This window comes from Archocentrus centrarchus, chromosome 11, assembly GCF_007364275.1.
Source record: "Archocentrus centrarchus isolate MPI-CPG fArcCen1 chromosome 11, fArcCen1, whole genome shotgun sequence".
Classification (NCBI taxonomy): domain Eukaryota; kingdom Metazoa; phylum Chordata; class Actinopteri; order Cichliformes; family Cichlidae; genus Archocentrus; species Archocentrus centrarchus.
The window spans coordinates 11,908,054-11,929,427 of NC_044356.1; the positions used below are offsets into that span (position 1 = coordinate 11,908,054).

The following is a 21,374-nucleotide window of genomic DNA, read 5'->3' on the forward strand; positions in this document are numbered from 1 at the left end:
GACATCTACATTTGCATAATTGATTGTGTTAAATAACGTCTGCTTTATAATTTATTTTAAGAGCACCCTGTCTTAGTTTTCCGTACATGCATCATCAAACATCCAAATATCAAAGCACATACTGAATCATAGGACGTTTAAAAATGCATTTTTGCATCTCCGGCATATCAGTGCCTGCTGTGCTGAGGTCTGCAGCTTCACTAATTAAATATAAAATATTTTCTGCAGCTGAGTTTGCTTTTTTTAAGTCTTTGTTGCTACTATTGGCATATATGTGTATGATGTTGCTCAGCTCATTTCTAAAGTTAACCCTGAAGTCCTTTAGATTGACTCGTGTCTGTGCTATTTTTCTGCCACAGGATAACAGTAGGGTCCAGTCTTCTATGTGGCCTTAACTTTGAACGGAGACATGACATTTAAGTGTATAAATAAATTAGAATTATATATTAGATTTTTTAAAAATAATTTTTAATCAAAATTTATATATATATATATTTATATACGATTTTAAAAAATTTACATGAAGAGGATCCTCTTATTTTGTAATCAGTGACGTTAGTCATGTGACCGTCCACTTTAGGTCATATGACTTAGCGAAAAAGACTTTTCGATTTATGAAGTGAGAGGAGAGCGCTTCGTCTCTATTACTGTGTTTTCGTGGACTTATTTCGACGCTTTGTCTCCTTTTTCGCTTCTCTGACTGTCGGAGTGAAGAAGAAGAAGAAATTTCAGGAGGAAGAGCCAGCATGGCAGCAGGAAGCCGGCTCGTTGCGCTGTGGTTACTGCTCTGTCTTTGTAACATCAGCACTCAGCAGGTACAGTTACGTGTTTTTAAACTGCTTAGTATCAGGTTATAACAGCATGCTGATGAGGACCCAAGAAGCGATCATCTTAAAAAGTGACTGCAGCTTTTCTGTTATTGTTTCTGCATCAAAATGACCTTATATCGTTCACTCGTCTTTCCCATACTATGTTTGCAGTGGCAGCCGACTAATAACATGCAGGTTTCTGGTGTGAGATCCAGTAGTTAAATAAACTGCATCTTACCTCCTTTTCCTAACCACTTTTCCTTGACCTCGATTTAAAACATCTTGAGGTCAATGTAAGGAGAATTTAAGGGAACGTAGCAGCGCTTAGATTGCACTCTTTAATAACGAAACTGCAGTTTCAGATGGACTGCAAAGTCCGTATTTTGAACATATAGCCTATAAAAGAAATACATCATATTTCCTTCCCGCAGAGATGATACACTGTAACTTCTTACCAGCGTTTTAAAGGCTTTTTGTGACTGAAGTAAAATCTCCTCCAACCATCACTTATCCAGTTTAGGGTGGTTGTGTTCTGGGGTGAGAGTCTAATTAGAATCCTAAATGCCAGCAATCCAACAATGGATATAATCAGGGGTAAAAGTGGAACTTAACTTAGAAATAAGTGACATATATTCTGCTGTGAGCTCCAGTAGTTTTTCTTCAGGGACCTGTTGTTCCACTTTTCTGAATTTTACTGCTCTTTGTGGATTCAGCCTACTACTAATAGGGTGACCGGATCCCAAGAGACTAAAAGCGGGACAAACAGTGTTTGTGTGGAGCAAAGTAGGACATGTTTACAATGCTGGGATTTAGTCAAGATGTGTTATACTTGAAAGCAACTTTTCCAACTCTCTTGCTAAGTAAATGCTATAAGAATGATGGTTCCATGCGATAGTCTTTATATACTCTTCTATTCTCTGTTATTTCACTGTTATTTCATCTACTGTTCTCTCTGGTCTTTGGGTTTCAGTAGGGATAGCCATAGCTTGGCATACCTTTTTGAGCCATATCTGGGAATTTTAGCCAGTTAGGAATCACACGTCCTGTGTCACTTTGCACCATATTTTCTCCTGTGCAAAACTGAAAAATCACTCTAGCAAAGGTGGTGGCTTATGACACCAGTTGTCAGCTACTGACAATGCAGATCTCTTTCACAGGTACCTCCACCCCCACTCACACCTTTTGTCAGGTGACCTCAATAGGTCACATGATAGGATGGGGCAAAGTCTCACAGTTGTTTCGCACCCTGGTGGTAATGCCTTTTTTCACACCTTGGCTCATGTGATGATGCACATGATAATCAATAGTGGGTCAATGAACACCTCCAAAGGGGTCAAGTACCTGGGACGTTCCACCATTTGGTTTTAGAGCTGCAGAAGCCTCTTGGAAACATCTTCAGAAAACTTAAAGAAGTCCAGTCGCCTTTTTTCCAAGCTCTTAACATTATCATGACCTGAATGACTGAGAACCTACAGACACATGCTTAAGGACACATATATGAGCAGTTATTTTAATACATTATCTAAATGAGCTCTTATTTAAGTGAGACATAAAAATTGAACGTACAGAATATCCAGTCAAATCCTACAAAAACACTTCAAGTTTTTCTGATTTTGCCTATAAATAAGGTCTTAAAAGTTTTTTCCCCTGCAAGTTAAAAATCTACCACCATCTCTGCTGTTGCAAAATTCTCCCATAAATTTTATACTTGCCATGTCTCTCTCATTTATGGCTTTGCCATACTGCAAACTACTCAGTTTATCCTGCATTTACTGAACAGTATATACTTTGGGTGACATGTTATAACTATCTAAAGTTATCTGGTTATTTCACAATAAGAAATAATCAAATAACTTCAGCAGCACATTCTGTGCAGATCCACTGCCTGATTAAAACAATCTGACATGCATTAGGACATTGAACAAAGACTGAGGCTGGGTAGAAGGGGAAATTATTTCAAAAAAAGGTAAAGAGTTTTTTTCTTGCTACAGGACTCCTTTGTTATTTTGTCCAGAACTTGCATAATTTGAGTGATTTATAAAATAAATTAAATGTTTCCTTGGGTTAGCGGTTAGTTTTCTTCTCTTGTGGGTTTGATTTGGTGATAAAGATCACCTGATTGTGTGACATGATATCTTAAGCATGCTGAAGATTCTTCTGCCCTATCTGGTTTTGCCTATAGCTACTTCTTGGATATCCCTTCCCTCTGTTTTTCTGCACTTCCTCTCTTACCTGCCCTCCTTTCTGCTGTACAGATCGATCCTCTGGTGTTTGAGGAGCAGCTGCTGTGGGTGAGTGGAGCCCAGGGGCGGGTGAACACCTACAGGATCCCGCTGCTCACCTTCACCCCCAAAGGAAGCCTGCTGGCTTTTGCAGAGGCCAGGAAGACATCGTCTTCTGACATTGGAGCTAAATTCATTGCAATGCGGCGCTCCACAGACAAAGGCAAGACTACAACAATTCTGAGTCAGAGGAACAAGCAAACAGCCTGCACACGTGCATGAGTGTCATAAAACAGTCAGCAGATACATGTCACATGTGCAAAGTGTCATATTTAAGAGGATTTTATTGTTTCTGAATGTACATCAATGGAGTTATTTCATCAGTAATCTCAGCCAGTATTTGGTTTTACTTATATTTTCAAAATTATGTCATAAGTGTCACAGTTTTAGCTGCCATTTTCAGAACAAAACTAAACATGAATTCTACTGACTGAGCCTCAAACTAAAACTGTAAATCTCAGTTTTAACAGAAACAAACTGAAGCAGCAGAAAGCATCATAGAAGATAAAATATGAAGTCAAATTAAAGTATTTGCTGCAATGGAGGTCTCAAGTTTTTGGCTGCTTCATCTCCTCCTGCTCCTCCTCCTCCTCCTCCTTCTCCTCCTCCTCCTCTATTGTCGCTCCAGGAGCCACCTGGTCCCCCACCACCTTTATCGTTGACGATGGTACGAAGCCGGACGGCCTGAACTTGGGTTCTGCTGTGGTGGACGAGGAAGTGGGCTCAGTGATTCTGATCTACGACGTCTGCTTCTACCTCAACCACTGCAGCCCACCCAGCATCATGATGGTGGAGAGCCGGGATGATGGCCTCAGCTGGAGCCCGCCCAGAAACCTATCGGTTATGCTCGGCGTGAAGAACTTCATTCCCGGGCCGGGCCTCGGCCTCCAGGTGAGAGGGAGTGATGTGACGCTAAAATATAAATGAAAAGAGTCACAATTAAAGGTGTTAAAGTGAGATTTTTCAGGCAGATTTCTGTGTGGCTTTAATGTAAGCTTTAATGTTCATCTTATTTCATACAGCTCTGTTCCACCTCTGTAATTATGCATAATTTTGCATGTGCAAACTCAATGCATTGGTGGAAGGACAGCTGGCCTGCACTGCTTTGTTGTCTCTGAGTCTGGACACTATGTGTGCAAAATGCTGCACTGTTCTGAGTTCAACGTCACTGTTTTGCAATGTGAAAAACATGCCAGCTTTAACAAAAGGAACTTATAAGCCCGAAAGTCAACTGATGGGACAGTTTGGAACTGGCTCTCAATTCCTGTCCCTTTTGTTATTCTGTCCAAATTAAAGAAGTGAGAGTGGGGATAGTTTTAGCTTCAAGGCCAGACAGAAAATGGTCAATATAACTGAAAGTATAGCAGTTTGGCACAGCATCTATGAATCCCTCATGGAGTGTTACTTCATTAAAATGGACTTGCTTTTGATGCCATTTCGCAGCCTTTCACAGGTGCTTTGTTTGTTTTTTTCTTGTTCAAATAATCTGCATCCACAGCGCAGCACATTAGTTTAAAAAAGTACCAAAATTCGCATTTCAATACTCATGACCAAATCTGAAAACCTCAGTGTTTCGGCAAAGAGGAAGACCCCTCACAAGCTGAAACTCACCAACAAGTACATGCATAAGGATTGACAGATGTTACTGCTGTTATTGTTTTTTTTTTTTTTTTGTTTTGTTCTTTAAAAATAAAATGATGAGGTATTTATACTTTTTAGTCTTTATTTCAGATAGGACAGGAGAGGAAAATCAGGACAGCTGGGAGAAAGAGCAGGCGGAAGACATGCAGTAAACGGCTTATGCAGTAGTCTTATGACATATGATTTACCTGCTCAACCCAGTGAGCTATAAAAGCACCCTGTTTCTACTAACTTGAGTAATCCTCAACTTTTATAGCTACATTTCAGAGGGAAAAGAATCTACTTTATGCTTTGCTGCTTTTTTGCTGCACTTTAAACTTTAATGACATGTATCAAAATACCCCTTTCCGATTGGTTTCTATCAGTATTTTTAAGCAGACAGATTTAGAATTACAGCTTGATTTTTAACATTTTCCACAGTTAAAAAAACATTCCGATCACCTGACCCTAAACTGCAGGAGAGCAAAAAAAGAATGAATTACTCTGCAGATTAAAGCCTCTTCACAGGTCTGAGAAGATTAGTCAACACAGCCTGTGTTGGCGTTTGATCAGGTACAACATAATAACATGGCTGATTTTGCACTTTATTAGCGTAATGAGTGCTGTTACTTTTAATTGTTTTACTTCAACTGCAGGGGCATTTAACTTCCCTAAGTTCAATTAAATTTGTCTCGTGCTCCTACTTTTTATTTTCCTGTTCTTATTTATTACAGTCATACATATTGCAGGTTTTGTAATACTACCTGATACTGACATGTTGTCAGTGTTTGTTCATAAAGCTGTCAAAAAAGTGCATGTTGTGAAATACTTGGAAGTGTAACAACAGCATTATTCTGTGAATTAACCTTTTTTCTTGATCTGGGCTGATATACTGACAATATAAATATTAACAGATTTTTAAACAAGTTTTGTGTTAACCCAGTCACACCTGCTGAATTTAAACATATAATATTTACGTTTGTCTACATTGCCTCTCTGAAGTGGAAATTTTTTATTCTACTACATTAGTGAAATTGATTGGATGCAGAGCTGTGTTTTTCTGCTTCAATGCATTTAATCCAGACAGTAATGTTTGAAGCTACAGAATCGTTATATAATTGAAGGGGTGGCTCTGATTCTTTAAATTGGCTGCTAGGTTATGTTGTGGTAATTATATTGTAATTATACAATGTTGCCCTTTCAATATACTGGTGTCTTGTCCAATCTTGTCCAGCTGAGATAGGCTTCAACAACCCTGCAGCCCTGAAATGGATAAACAGTTAAGGAAGAAAATGGATCAATGATTAAATTCACCAGCGATACCCCTGAACTATTTTTGTCTCTTTTGGATTACAGAAGCGCTACAATCCTGCAAAAGGGAGGTTGGTGGTTTGTGGTCACGGGACGCTGGAGGGGGATGGTGTTTTCTGTATCCTGAGCGACGACCACGGAGATACCTGGTATAACGGTGCGGCGCTGAAAAGTATCCCCTACAACCAGAAGAAGAAGCCACAGGACTTCAATCCTGACGAGTGCCAGGTATGTTTGCTGAGCCCGTCTGTCAGATTAATGCAGAGGAGGGTAATATATACATCCTTTTTTTAAATCAAGGAAAAACACTCATTGAGATTAAAAATCTATTCTTTCAAGAGTGACCTCGAGGGCAGCAGAGGCTCAAAGAGTTATAAACATAAATAGATGCAGCTATCACACAGTACAAGCGAGAGAGCACAATATCCAGATGATGTGCAATAACAAGTTGACAACAAAAAGGTTCATTTTCAAATTAATTTCAGTACAACTTTAATAGAAATCACATGTACTAAGAGCAATATTTTCACAATCCTTCAAAACAGACTTAAACCCCCACATAGTAGCCAGCTCTGCAGATTGTCACGTAGAGTATGTAAAATAAATCTTTGTGCCTTTGAAATCACAGACAGTCTTCTCTCCATCTGCCTTCCTACAGCCGATTGAGTTGCAGAACGGCACCATCGCCATCAATGTGCGGAACCAGAACAGGTACCACTGTCGGTGTCGCATTGTGGTGCACAGCTATGATGGAGGGTTGACCCTGCCCTTGGAAGGCCTGGTCTTTGACGAGGCACTGGTGGATCCTGTAGTGGCAGCTGGAACTCTGCAAAAAGAGGGAGTGATCTACTTCACCAACCCCTGCAGCGAGGACAAGAGTAAGCAACACCAACTATTAAATTCTATAAATGTGCAGTTTAAAGTTGTGTAATAATAAACAGTACTTTAGTTTATCTTATATAAAGATATGGTTACACTGATATATGCTTGTTTTAAATGGTCAGGTTTCAGGCAGTTTTTTTCTACTCTTGGCTCTGTGTGATGTCAGCGAGAGTAGATAGCCTTCATGTGGTCATGTCAGCTATGCCTTTAAAGGGGCAGCCAATCAGAAAAAAGTTAGCTTAAAGGAACTAGTATGGGAGCTAAAATGGCTTGTTTTTTGATAGCAGATGAACTCAAAGGCTGCACAAAGGCCCAACATAAAATAAAGAGGGATTATTTTCATATGTAAATCTCTTCCAGAGTCTGATAATCAAAATATGGAGCCTGTAATGAGCATAATAGGTCCCCTTTCAAGTGAAAGTACACAGATCAAAAAAATTTATGGAACGCTCAAGTCACACATTGGATCTTGAAGAATGAATAGCCTTAAAGATTTATGTGAATGAGTAAATAACTTTTGTTCTCTCTCTCAGGAGTGAACTTAACCCTAAAGTGGTCCCTGACAGACGGCACATCTTGGGAGAAAAAAGCCACGCAGATATGGGCCGGACCGAGCGGCTACTCCTGCATCACGTCACTGGACAGCGGTTCTGTAGAGGACCGCAAGTACATCTTTGTCATCTACGAGAAGGGCCACAAGGACTATTATGAGACCGTCTCATTCGCCAAGATCCACCTGTACAGTGGCCGTTAGAGTGCAAGAGGAGGTAGGCAGAAAAGGTCAGATATTATTACTGAATCCTTTGTGTAAGCAGGTAGCCTCATTGTGATTGAGAGGCCTGTGTTCAAACATATACAAAAATTCTGACAGACAGATAGCAGAAGGACCCATTATACATAAGTTTGGAAAAGTGTGTGCATGGGCAGTTGCGCATAAATCAATATAACCCTTTAAAAAGTTCCAATGAAATCAAAGAGTGTAGTTTTATAGTTTTTGTAGCTTGTTCCATTTAGAGGAATTATTTAAAGTATTTAAAGTTCAGTGTGAACAGGAGTTACAGCTAATGTCAAAATGTCCCCTGAGCTGACGTTGTAATTGCGGTGTTTAAATGTAATCAAAGAGCAGAGGTAAGCAGGAACCTCTGCAGGAGGGCCTTCTAAAATAAACATAAATGCTGCTCTCTTCTGGTTGCTGAGTACCAGCCTCACTTTTCATATAAGATACAACACTGAGTAAAAATAGAATTACTTGTGATAAATGGCAGCATGGCGTGATAGAGGAAGAGGAAGAAGAAGCATGCTTATAAACAATATCACCATGAATCAGGCAGAGACAAAATTGCAGGTATTTGACAAGTGAATGAGAAACAGGATTTAGTTTTATCCATTTTTTTTGTCTTGTGCAAACTGAACGTATTTAATTTATATGTTTTCTCAGAGTCAAACAGTGAAGGGAAAAGAAAACCAGAAGAGGTTTTTGTAATCTACTGATCTTCTGAGGAAGACAAAGAGACTTTTTTATTATGTCAAAAAATGAATATGCACAGTGAATGTGACACTATTTTTGATTAAATATATTTTCTCTCACTTTATCTTTCTAGTCTTTGCACTCACAAGTGTTTGTTTTGCCAAATAACTGCAGAGCCTTAATCTGACAGATTCCTGACCTCACAGAGGAAAAAAACAGAGAAAATATACTGGAAGATTATTTTACAGATCAGGTACACTAGTTTCCAACAGTCTTATTGAAGTTCCAAACATAATACTTTCAGTACAGAGGAAGACGAATGTTTGAGTGACATCCTTGGGCTGAAGGTGAAAATTAGATTTATTGCAATATAGATGCAAGTAACAGATTCACTGTCTACCCAGATAAGAGGACTTCTTTCTTTTCTGATCTACCATACTGATATATCATTGAAATGGTAGTAAAGACTAACACAATCATACATGCATGGCTTCAGCACGTGCACCAGGTTGCAAAAATCAGGAGCTGCAAGATAAGCTGAAACAACACTGAAGTGTGAGACAACAGCAGTTATGTCACTTTGGTGCGTGCCGCTGTTTTTGTAGGCGACAACGGTGAGCATAAAGTAGATGCAACAGATTCAACGTCAAAATGTTTTCTTTTGACTTAAAGATGCATGTTTGCCACAAATTCATACTGACTGAAATCAGCTGTGCCTTTAGGAAACTGTCAGATATTTTCACTTAAATGTTCTCTAACATCTTGTAACGGTCACTGTTGGCTGGCTTCACCTCGCCTCACCTTACAGTCTCCTCTTGGGTTTGACTTAATTAGGATTCTTTAAATTCAGGTACCTGTGTGATTGAATGTGTAAAAGAACAAGGTGCTTAATTTAACCAAAGTGTCTTTGTTTGTATTTCCAGAGAAGATGCTGTATTATTTTATCTGTGTATTATCTATTGTATTTTAAATCTGCTCTCTATAGAATAAAAAATGATCTTTTAACAGTTGCTATTACTGCTTGTAGCAAGTAAATACAACCATTCCCATGTGTAATGTATTTGCATTGATTAAGGGCTTTATTTAGAGCTTTTCTGGTCATACTGACCGCTCAAAGCGCTTTAGATTATAAGTCAGGTACATGAGAAGAGCTAAACTGATTTTCCTTTGTGTAAAATTGTCCTTGTTTCTGTTTATATGATAGAGAAAACACTTGTTTTATGTCTGAAATTACAATAAAATCAGCATTAAAGAAAAAAAATGTCACTTTATGTTTTTCTCTGCATGCCTCTCTAATATAGATTCTTATATTATGGTTCTAATGTAAGAAACAGTTTCTCTTTTTTAATTTTAAATTGTAAAATATTTCCTTCCATCCAAGTAATGAAACATGAATTCAAACTTGACAAAAAAAGCAATCTAAAAACTGCCAAAGTATGAAAAATGTAATGACATCTACATTTGCATAATTGATTGTGTTAAATAACGTCTGCTTTATAATTTATTTTAAGAGCACCCTGTCTTAGTTTTCCGTACATGCATCATCAAACATCCAAATATCAAAGCACATACTGAATCATAGGACGTTTAAAAATGCATTTTTGCATCTCCGGCATATCAGTGCCTGCTGTGCTGAGGTCTGCAGCTTCACTAATTAAATATAAAATATTTTCTGCAGCTGAGTTTGCTTTTTTTAAGTCTTTGTTGCTACTATTGGCATATATGTGTATGATGTTGCTCAGCTCATTTCTAAAGTTAACCCTGAAGTCCTTTAGATTGACTCGTGTCTGTGCTATTTTTCTGCCACAGGATAACAGTAGGGTCCAGTCTTCTATGTGTCCTTAACTTTGAACGGAGACATGACATTTAAGTGTATAAATAAATTAGAATTATATATTAGATTTTTTAAAAATAATTTTTAATCAAAATTTATATATATATATATATTTATATACGATTTTAAAAAATTTACATGAAGAGGATCCTCTTATTTTGTAATCAGTGACGTTAGTCATGTGACCGTCCACTTTAGGTCATATGACTTAGGGAAAAAGACTTCGATTTATGAAGTGAGAGGAGAGCGCTTCGTCTCTATTACTGTGTTTTCGTGGACTTATTTCGACGCTTTGTCTCCTTTTTCGCTTCTCTGACTGTCGGAGTGAAGAAGAAGAAGAAATTTCAGGAGGAAGAGCCAGCATGGCAGCAGGAAGCCGGCTCGTTGCGCTGTGGTTACTGCTCTGTGTTGTGGCGCTTTCCTGTCTTTGTAACATCAGCACTCAGCAGGTACAGTTACGTGTTTTTAAACTGCTTAGTATCAGGTTATAACAGCATGCTGATGAGGACCCAAGAAGCGATCATCTTAAAAAGTGACTGCAGCTTTTCTGTTATTGTTTCTGCATCAAAATGACCTTATATCGTTCACTCGTCTTTCCCATACTATGTTTGCAGTGGCAGCCGACTAATAACATGCAGGTTTCTGGTGTGAGATCCAGTAGTTAAATAAACTGCATCTTACCTCCTTTTCCTAACCACTTTTCCTTGACCTCGATTTAAAACATCTTGAGGTCAAGGTAAGGAGAATTTATGGGAACGTAGCAGCGCTTAGATTGCACTCTTTAATAACGAAACTGCAGTTTCAGATGGACTGCAAAGTCCGTATTTTGAACATATAGCCTATAAAAGAAATACATCATATTTCCTTCCCGCAGAGATGATACACTGTAACTTCTTACCAGCTTTTTAAAGGCTTTTTGTGACTGAAGTAAAATCTCCTCCAACCATCACTTATCCAGTTTAGGGTGGTTGTGTTCTGGGGTGAGAGTCTAATTAGAATCCTAAATGCCAGCAATCCAACAATGGATATAATCAGGGGTAAAAGTGGAACTTAACTTAGAAATAAGTGACATATATTCTGCTGTGAGCTCCAGTAGTTTTTCTTCAGGGACCTGTTGTTCCACTTTTCTGAATTTTACTGCTCTTTGTGGATTCAGCCTACTACTAATAGGGTGACCGGATCCCAAGAGACTAAAAGCGGGACAAACAGTGTTTGTGTGGAGCAAAGTAGGACATGTTTACAATGCTGGGATTTAGTCAAGATGTGTTATACTTGAAAGCAACTTTTCCAACTCTCTTGCTAAGTAAATGCTATAAGAATGATGGTTCCATGCGATAGTCTTTATATACTCTTCTATTCTCTGTTATTTCACTGTTATTTCATCTACTGTTCTCTCTGGTCTTTGGGTTTCAGTAGGGATAGCCATAGCTTGGCATACCTTTTTGAGCCATATCTGGGAATTTTAGCCAGTTAGGAAACACACGTCCTGTGTCACTTTGCACCATATTTTCTCCTGTGCAAAACTGAAAAATCACTCTAGCAAAGGTGGTGGCTTATGACACCAGTTGTCAGCTACTGACAATGCAGATCTCTTTCACAGGTACCTCCACCCCCACTCACACCTTTTGTCAGGTATAAAATAAATTAAATGTTTCCTTGGGTTAGCGGTTAGTTTTCTTCTCTTGTGGGTTTGATTTGGTGACAAAGATCACCTGATTGTGTGACATGATATCTTAAGCATGCTGAAGATTCTTCTGCCCTATCTGGTTTTGCCTATAGCTACTTCTTGGATATCCCTTCCCTCTGTTTTTCTGCACTTCCTCTCTTACCTGTCCTCCTTTCTACTGTACAGATTGATCCTCTGGTGTTTGAGGAGCAGCTGCTGTGGGTGAGTGGAGCCCAGGGGCAGGTGAACACCTACAGAATCCCGCTGCTCACCTTCACCCCCAAAGGAAGCCTGTTAGCTTTTGCAGAAGCCAGGAAGACATCGTCTTCTGACACTGGAGCGAAATTCTTTGCAATGCGGCGCTCCACAGACAAAGGCAAGGCCACCGCGACAAACAGACAGCCTGTACACATCATTGTTAGCATTAGCTGTAGTTGATATTTGGTGGAGATATTTGAAATTTTAATATTTTCCAATTTAGGTCACAAGATAACAGAGTTCAGAAGAAAATAATACACTGTGCAACCTTTGTAGGGTCCAGGTATTACCCCATGTTCCCAGCAGTGACAATGACCCTAGTCAAATATAAAACTAGTGAAAAACAGTCAGAAAAGATGAGAAGGAAAAAAATGTCAGTGACCTCCTCCTGTAAAACAATTTGTGTCCCATGAGTTGTCTCATTGTTGCCCCTCTAATGTACCTACTCTAAACAACTGCCTCTGCTACTTAACTGACCAGATCAATGTCCCAGACGTTTAATTAACCTGGTGCTATACTCTGATTAAAAAGTGTTCCTTTAATTTTTTGAGCAGCGTATTTGTTGCAATGGAGGTCACATTTTGCCTGATTCATCTCCTCCTCCTCCTTTATTTTCTCTCCAGGAGCCACCTGGTCCCCAACCACCTTTATTATCGACGACGGGTCAGCGCCTGACGGCATAAACTTAGGCTCGGTTGTGGTGGACGAAGAAGTGGGCTCAGTGATTCTGATCTACTCCATATGCTTCCACCTCTACCAATGCAGCCCAGCCAGCATCATGATGGTGGAGAGCCGGGATGACGGCCTCAGCTGGAGCCCGCCCAGAAACCTCTCGGTCGAGCTCGGCGTGAAGAACTTTGCTCCCGGGCCGGGCCTCGGCCTCCAGGTGAGAGAGGGTGATGTGACGGTGAAGATAGAGAACTCTTCAAGCTATAAAATGAGCTAAAATATAAGTGAAATGACCTTTGAGCTGGATTCATTCTTACTGTGATCACGAGCGCCTCAAAGCTCAGTCATTCTCATCACAGAGTCATGATTAAAGGTGGGAGAGTAACTTTGGTCCCTGTAGAGCTCTAATGTTTTTAAATCTTACTTCATGCATCTTTGTTCCCCCCTCTGTAATTATGCGCTGAAGATTTTTAGGCATAATTTTGCATGTAAATGCATTCTTTTTGCAGTAAGAATATTCTTGTTTAACTCAGTAAAAAGACACAATGTGTTTTTGTGCATTAGAAGCTCCAAGGTCCTTATTGATTCTATTTATCAATCAGATTCTTTAGCGAGACTCATGTTGACTCCTTGTCATTTTTCCGTGTGGAAACACAGTTTTGCCTCCATTGCTTTATTATCTCTGAATCTGAACGCTGCAGAGGAGACAAATTTTCATGTGACTCAGGTGTACAAAAGCTGCAGTGCTGTGAGTTTGACATCAGTGTTTTGCAATGTACACCTGTAAGATAAACTTTAATTTAAAAAAACTGCAACAACAAAAAAAATCTGATAAGCTTGGAGGATGAAGGATTTCAATGGATCACACATTTCGGAGAAAACTGAAGAAATGAGATCTGGCTTAGTTTGTGTTTCAAGTTCAGGCAGAAAGTGGGAAGTATAACACCTGAAAGTATGTAAACCCCTCATGGAGCGTGAGTTCATTAAAGTGGACTTAGAGTCAGAGACAAACTGAGCTGCCAAAAAAACCCCCAAAAACCAAAAAAATAAAAAATCTTAAGCAAAAGCATGATTGAAAACCCGCATGCTTCCTCTTTGGTGACATAGACTCACGCTATTCAAACTTGACTTCCTTTAGTATTTAGTTTAATTCGTCTGAACAAGGAAGAAACACTTGCAGCATAAGAAAGAATGGCTTCAGTTGCCCACAAAGCGTACGTGTTGGGAAGTTTATGTTTTTACCAAATGTCTAAATGTACTAAGGATTATAAAAGTATCTCATTAGCTGAGCAGTTAGGATCCTAACCATGAAACTCTAACCTGTTCATAACTTGGGATTCCAGAACAACGGCAGGTACAGAAAAGAGGTCAGGTAAGGTGATGTCTTTGCACACACATGCCTCAGACTAAGGCTGCAGTTGAAAAACGGTTCCTAACTGGGTGAAATGATCTGGAACTACTAAAGTATTATTTCCTTTAGCAGAGGATGCACTGCTCTGTCCTTTATAATAAGAAAGGACAGAATAGCCATAACCTGCTGATATATTTTGAAACATCATTGAAACATTATGTTAAATCCTGAGGTGAACTATGAACCCTGTAAAATCTGCTTCTCACGATGTTGTTGCCTTCTCTGAAGTATGCAGATTCTTTTTTTTTATGGTAAATGAAGATTGTGAGCTACAATCATGTGAAAAAAATTAAGCACACCCTGTGATTCAGTATCTCATAGAAGCACCTTCAGCAGCAATAACTTGAAATAATCACTTTCTCTAGCCAAGCCAAACCAAGTTTATTTATAAAGCACTTTAAAAACAGTAACCACTGACCAAAGTGCTGTACATAAAACATATCAGGACAAGAGAAGATAAAATTTTAAAATGTAATTAAAAAAAATAACTAAATAAATAAATGCATACATAAAGAATAAAATTAATAAATAAAAATAAAATACACAGTTTATCCTAAAAAGAATAAGAAAATAAAAACAAAATAAAACAGCAGCTCATACTAGTCAAAGGCCAAATGAAAAAGATATCTCTTAAGAGCAGATTTAAAACTGGCCAATGACGAGGCCTGTTTAATGCCCAATGGCAGCGAATTCCAGAGTCTAGGAGCTGCCACAGCAAAGGCTCTGTCTCCTCTGAGCCTCCGCTGTGTCCTCGGCACATCAAGGTACAGTTGTTCAGCTGATCTGAGTGACCGGGAAGGAATATGCAAGTGCAGCAACTCGGAGAGATAAGGTGGGGCAAGGCCATGTAATGACTTAAAAACAAATAAAAGAATTTTAAAATGGACTCTAAAATGGACGGGCAGCCAGTGCAGTGAGGATAAAACAAGAGTAATATGCTCCCTCCTCCGTGATCCCGTCAAGAGCCGTGCAGCAGCATTTTGAACCAGCTGTAGACGAGATAGGGAAGACTGGCTAACACCAACATACAATGCTTGCAATAATCCAGCCTAGTTGTGATAAAGGCATGAATCACTACTTCAAAGTGTTTTTTTGATAAAATATTTTCTCTATGACTTTATGACTCAGTGACTGCAAGGTGCCCAGGTCCTGTGAATGCAAAACAAGCTCCTCCTCCCTCCACCACCATACCTGACAGCTGGTATGAGGTGTTTGTGCTGATATGCAGTGTTTGGTTTTCACATGGTGCTGTGCAAACATTTCTGCTTCGATCTCATCGGTCCAAAGGACATTGGTCCAGGAGTCTTGTGGTTTATTCACTTGCAACTTTGCAAACCTAAGCCGTGCTGCCATGTTCTTTTTAGAGGGAACCGGCTTTACATCCAGTATCCCTGTAGAACCTGAGATGAAGCTGTTGGGGTTTTTGCAGTTTCTGTGAGCATTAAACAGTCTGACCTTGGGGTGAATTTACGCTCCTGGAAGGATTGGCAGCTGTCTTGAATCTTTTCCACTTGTGAATAATCTCCACAGCTGCTTATTGATCAAATTGTTTGGAAATATAAGCCTTCCCAGATTGAGCAGCAGCAGGTGCTTCTCAAAGATGATTGCTGATGTCTCTCCTCCTTGGACTGCATTAACACACATGTGAATGCTTCAAACCAGCAAATTGCCATAAACTTTTGCTTTTTTTTAGAGGTGCTCACACACAGAAATATTAGTGCCGAATTATAAAAAAATAAGTTTGAGCATAATGTAAAGTACTGTAAGTGTAACAGCACCATTATTCTGCAAATGTAAATGAACCTTTTTGTCTTTGTATGATCTGGGCAAACATACTGGGGGTGAGGCTTTTAAACAAGCTTTGTGTTAATCCAGTTAAACACGTAGAATGGAAACATGTAAAATTTACATTTGGCTTTCTAACATGGACCTTATTTTATTTTATTGAAATTAATCAGATAGTGAGCTTTATCTTTAGCCTCGAATGCATTTAATCCAGACATGTTTGCAGCTACAGAATCATTATGTAATCGAAGGGGTGGCTCTAATTGGCTGCTTTTCCCTCTCCACAGTCTATATCAGCCATTAAGAGCAGTTATGTTTTTGGACATGAAACCTTCTGGTGGTTCAGTGCATTTTATGAAAAAATATTCTGGGTTAATTGTATGTGTGTTTATAATTATGAATATAACATTCATTTATTTTTTTTAATTCAGTTTTTTATTGTGTTTTATCCAGTAAAAAGTGTATATAAAAAAAAATTGTTTACACACAGCTCACTCATTTATTTCCTCTTCTGTTTGTTTTCTGTCGTTCTTCTTGGCTCACCAACAATGTTTTAATATACTAAATACTAAATGATTATATTCACCAGCTAAATGCCCAGACTGTTTTTTGTTTGTGTCTTTTGGATTGCAGAAGCGCTACATTCCCGCAAAGGGGAGGTTGGTGGTTTGTGGTCACGGGACACTGGAGGGGGATGGTGTTTTCTGCATCCTGAGCGACGACCATGGACATACCTGGTATAATGGTGGAGCGCTGAAAAGTATCCCCTACAACCAGAAAAAGAAGGCACGGGACTTCAGTCCCGATGAGTGCCAGGTATGTTTGCTGATCATTTGTACATTATTTATGTATTTATTTACTTTATTTGTACCCTTAGTAGACTGAAATTCACCATGCAATGGGTGTGAGTGATCAAGTGAAATTGAACCAGCCTACTGCTGTAATTGTCTGGCATATAGGGAAGCTGGGTTCAGCTTTGGCTCACCAATCAGCCTGGTAGACCATTGGATGTGACCTATTGTGTATGAGTACATTTCATAAAATCAATCATACCTTTTTGTGTTAGATATGTTTAACTAAAAAGTGGACTCATCACACCATTTAACAAAATCATGGAGGACTGGGCTGAGGCTGATCTAATAACAGAGTCATCTGCATACTTTAAAATGGTCCTGTTTTCATACCTGCTCTGACACATATTTGTGTACAGGATAAATAATAATTGTGAGAACATGTATCCCTGTAGGGAGCCAGCTGAGTTTTCCAACCACAGTGGATTTAAAATCTATTCATCCATTCTCTTCCGCTTATCCTATTCAGGGTCGCGGGTTTTTCTAGCACCAAAGAAATTTCTTGGGAAAAATGTCACATTTCTAACAGTAAACAGAAAGTATGGTGGTTATTACAAAAACAGTTTAAGGAAGAGTTGGTATTTTTGTTAATTTAGTGAGATCAACAAAAACATGGAGGCACTGGCACTGTTTTGATGTGTGGTGCTGCCCCCTAGTGGACAAAAATAAAGTAGGGTACTTCTATTTACTTCATTGCAGACTCTTTCATCTGTTATGTTCAGTGCAGTTATATCAAGGCAGCTTAATTATAATGAGTCACCTTTAAAATCACAGCCACTCTTCCCTCCCTCTGTCCTTCTGTAGCCTATTGAGTTGCAGGACGGCACCATCGCCATCAATGTGCGGAACCAGAACAGGTACCACTGTTCGTGTCGCATTGTGGTGCACAGCTATGATGGAGGGATGACCCTGCCCTTGGAAGGCCTGATCTTTGACGAGGCACTGGTGGATCCTGCAGTGGCAGCTGGAGCTCTGCAAAAAGAGGGCGTGATCTACTTCACCAACCCCTGCAGCGAGGACAAGAGTAAGCAACACCAACACTCAGTTTTGTCATCTCTAATTTAATTTATTTTTAACTTTTTCTCTTTTTTATAAACAGGCAGTGTTCTGTGAACTGTGTTCATATCTGAGCAAAAAGCACAACCTCAGTAAAGCTTTCTAAAATAAAGTGGCTTTCACCTGAATTAGGTTTTAAGTTCAGCTGGAAGTAAACACAGAAATGGCCTGTGCCACGCTGCGTATTCATCGACGCACGCCAGTTTGTTACCATTTTGAAGCAGAGGCATCAGTATATGATGGCATGATGCGAAGCTGTAATCAGAGAATGTATCAAGCTAAACTGAGTCCCAGAATCTTTATACAGCTGGAAGCTGCTCAATCAGCAGGAGCCACAGAGTCTCACGGATGAGAATTAAGCCAGGTTTAAATAATCCTTTAAGGTTCAAGCTACAAAGTTGAGTGGATGAGTAAATAATTTGTTTTATTTCCCTCAGGAGTGAATCTAACCCTGAAATGGTCACTGACTAACGGCACGTCTTGGGAGAACAAAGCTGTCCAGATATGGGCGGGACCGAGCGGGTACTCCAGTATAACGTCACTCGAGAACGGTTCTGGAGAGGACCGCAAGTACATCTATGTCATCTATGAGAAGGGCCACAAGGACTATTGTGAGACCATCTCATTCACCAAGATCCACCTGTACAGTGGCCATTAGAGCACACGAGGGGTTAGGAAACTGAACCCTGAATCCATCTGTGTTTTGTCTCTCAGATTCAAACACTTAAGGGAAAATAAAACTGAAGAGGCATTCTTTTTAATCCACTGACTTTCTCAGGAAGAGAAAAAGACTCATTTTAGGACATCAAGAAAATGGAGAATCAGCACACTCTTTATTGAGTCATCTAAAAGTATTTTTCTCTCATTTAATCTTTGTGTTCTTTACAGTCCTCAAAGCTGATTCAAGTCACATGTTTATGTTTGTGTTTGTTTTGCCAAATAACTGCACGGCCACAGTATTTTGGACAGAGAAATAAGAAAGCAGGAGATGCTGGAGGCAGTAAATTTGAAGATTATTTTACAGACCAGGTACACTAGTTTCCAAAAATCTTATCGAATGATGTCATTGTAAAGATGATACTATTAGGACATCTTTTGTGTGGAAGTGAAAATTAGTTTTGATGCAATATAGATGCAATTAACAGATTCACTGTATACACAGATAAGTGGACTTCTTTAACATGTTTTTTTTTCCCCTCTTACATTTATAAAGGTGCAAGTTTGCTGTGAATTCATGCTGATTGAAATCAGTTAGAAAAGGTGTAATTGTGTAAAATAATACTAAAAGCCTTTTTTGAAAGATATATATTCACTTAAAAGTTCTCTCTAACATTGCCTCCTGGGATAAAATGATTTTTAGGTTTTTAAAAAAAAATTCAGATACATGACTGCATGAATGTGTGAAAGAAGAGGTTCTTAATGTAACCAGAGTGTCTTTGTTTGTATTTATGGAGAATATGGTGCATATTTTATTTGTGCATTTTACACGTCCAGTTAGTCCAGGATGTTTGCTGTCTGTAGACATTTGGTGGGTAACAGATGTAACAGATTTTGTGATGATGGCACAAAATACTTGATTTATGTCTGGAGTTACAATAAAAGGGAGAGACTGATTCAAACCACAGTTGAATTAAATGTCACTTTATGTTTTTCTCTGTTTGTCTCTCTGATATAAATTCATAAATTATGGTTGTAATGTCAGACAAAATTACCATTTTTTCCTGTTTTAACGTTGTAAAATGTTTAAAAATGTTAAAATGGGTGGGGTTTTCCAATAGGACTTATTAATATTGTTTATCCAAAAGACCATTTAGTCAGGATGCAAGTAAGAGGATTTTTGCAGAGTACAGTCTTCATTTTACTTTATAAATTTTCTCTGCAGCATTACGTAATTATAAATCACTTATTGAAAGTCACAGTGTGTTCATAAGTTTTAACAATATTTTGCAAATGTCAATTTTGGGATATTTTTGTGGCATTTTCTTTCTTGGTTAAAGAAAACACAGAAAAACACACACATTTAGGTGTTTGTTTCAGATATGTTCTATTTGATCTTCATGCAAATTAGTGCACATTTGGCTAATTAAATTGCAACATTTTATAAACTTAAAATACAAAATGATAATCTGAATATAAGTAGTCAGCTGTGGAGTTTTACTGGCAGTACCTGTTATGTTTTCTTTTTGAACTGATGGTATGACTGGTATGACTGGAATTTCACAATATCTTAAAAGTGTGTTTGCTCAGAATGTGTTTTTCCCCTCATACTCTGAGCCAGAAAATGTACCCCTCATTTCTTTACGTTTTGTTAGGAAAATGGGAAATATGAGCAAATGTAAATTGAAATGCAGCATATGAGGCAAAAACAGAGTTTGTACAATTCCAAGGAGCTTAAAAGTCAATATTTGGTATGACAACATTTATTCTTCCAAAACAGTCTGAACTCTCTTAGCAAAGCTTCCTTGTAATAGTTTTCAGGAATAGTTCTCCAGGCTTCTTGAAAGACATTCAAAGTTCTTCTTTGGATGTTGGCTGTTTTGTTCCAATCTGATGGTACTTTTTTGTGTTTATAATTCCATCAATTTTGACAAGATCCCCAACACCACTGGCTGAGATGCAGCCCCAAACCATGACAGAGCCTCCACTGTGGTTTACAGATGGCTGCAGACACTGTTGTACTTCTCTCCTGACCCTCTCCATTCATATTGATGACGATTTGAACCAATAATGTGAAATTTGGATTCATCACTCCAGAAGACCTGTTGCCACTGATTTTCAGCCGAGTTCTTGTGTAATTCGGCATACCTCAGACTTTTCTCCCTGTTTCCCTTCATTAAGAATGGCTTCTTGACAGCAACCCTTAAGACCTTTCTGATGAGGCTTCAGTGAACAGTAGATGGACTGAAGGATCAGAGGCATCTCTCAGCTCCTGTCCTATCCGTGCTGGATTTTTTTCCTGTTTCTTCAGGACATGACTTTCAGATACTGTTCACCTGCTGTAGATAGTTTTGTAAGCCTGCCACTTCTTCTTTTGTCCTATATTTGCCCAGTTTCCTCAGATTTTAAGGACTCACTACACAGCATGCTGATAACTCTTTGGGAATCACCTTGTTGGTGAAAAAGTACTATTTTATGCCTGTCAAACTGTGTTATCTTTGGCATTTTTTGTAGATTCATCTAAATAAATGGGAACAAATGATGTGTTTTTGTGACAGGCTCCTAGTAAAGTGCCTGAAGATACAATTTAAAATTGACTCTTTGGTAAATTGTCTGTTATGTATGGTAGACACAACACTGATTCGTTCCTTGAGTTAGGTACCATTTTATGCTCCTGACATAGATGAGTGTTAAGTGGCTTAACAAACAAACAAACATATTCCTCTGAAAATGGGCAGGTGCAAGGACTAGACTGAAAATGAGTGAAAAAGCAGCCAAAGTCCAAGTAAAACCTTTGAAAGACCTTCAGAAAGCC

At 38.8% G+C, this 21,374-nt stretch overlaps 1 protein-coding gene across 4 annotated transcripts; it reads left to right on the forward strand.

Moving 5' to 3' along the window:
• Positions 1 to 590: 590 nt before the first annotated feature.
• LOC115787893 (sialidase-1-like) lies at positions 591 to 18,560 on the forward strand. Of its 4 annotated transcripts, none has more exons than XM_030740673.1 (7): positions 591 to 778; positions 10,601 to 10,655; positions 12,059 to 12,248; positions 12,754 to 13,016; positions 16,629 to 16,811; positions 17,651 to 17,870; positions 18,340 to 18,560. In XM_030740673.1, exons 1-7 carry the CDS (start codon positions 747 to 749, stop codon positions 18,558 to 18,560), a joined length of 1,164 nt encoding a protein of 387 aa, XP_030596533.1. In that variant the 5' UTR covers positions 591 to 746. The 4 variants fall into 4 exon arrangements, with proteins under 4 accessions (XP_030596533.1, XP_030596534.1, XP_030596536.1 ...); XM_030740676.1 differs by lacking the exons at positions 10,601 to 10,655; positions 12,059 to 12,248; positions 12,754 to 13,016; ... (1 more) ...; positions 17,651 to 17,870; positions 18,340 to 18,560 and adding exons at positions 3,065 to 3,254; positions 3,720 to 3,982; positions 6,068 to 6,250; ... (1 more) ...; positions 7,438 to 7,684; positions 8,343 to 8,947 and having other exon boundaries at positions 747 to 815; XM_030740675.1 differs by lacking the exons at positions 10,601 to 10,655; positions 12,059 to 12,248; positions 12,754 to 13,016; ... (1 more) ...; positions 17,651 to 17,870; positions 18,340 to 18,560 and adding exons at positions 3,065 to 3,254; positions 3,720 to 3,982; positions 6,068 to 6,250; ... (1 more) ...; positions 7,438 to 7,671; positions 8,343 to 8,947 and having other exon boundaries at positions 747 to 815.
• Positions 18,561 to 21,374: the final 2,814 nt, after the last annotated feature.

What these genes read in the sequence shown, in the direction of transcription:
- LOC115787893 (XM_030740673.1), top strand. Translation starts at nt 747, where the DNA reads ATGGCAGCAGGAAGCCGGCTCGTTGCGCTGTG. An exon ending in AGCCGGCTCGTTGCGCTGTG is followed by an intron (nt 779 to 10,600) that starts GTTACTGCTCTG and finishes CGTTGCGCTGTG; the next exon opens with GTTACTGCTCTGTGTTGTGG. An exon ending in CCCCTGCAGCGAGGACAAGA is followed by an intron (nt 17,871 to 18,339) that starts GTAAGCAACACC and finishes TATTTCCCTCAG; the next exon opens with GAGTGAATCTAACCCTGAAA.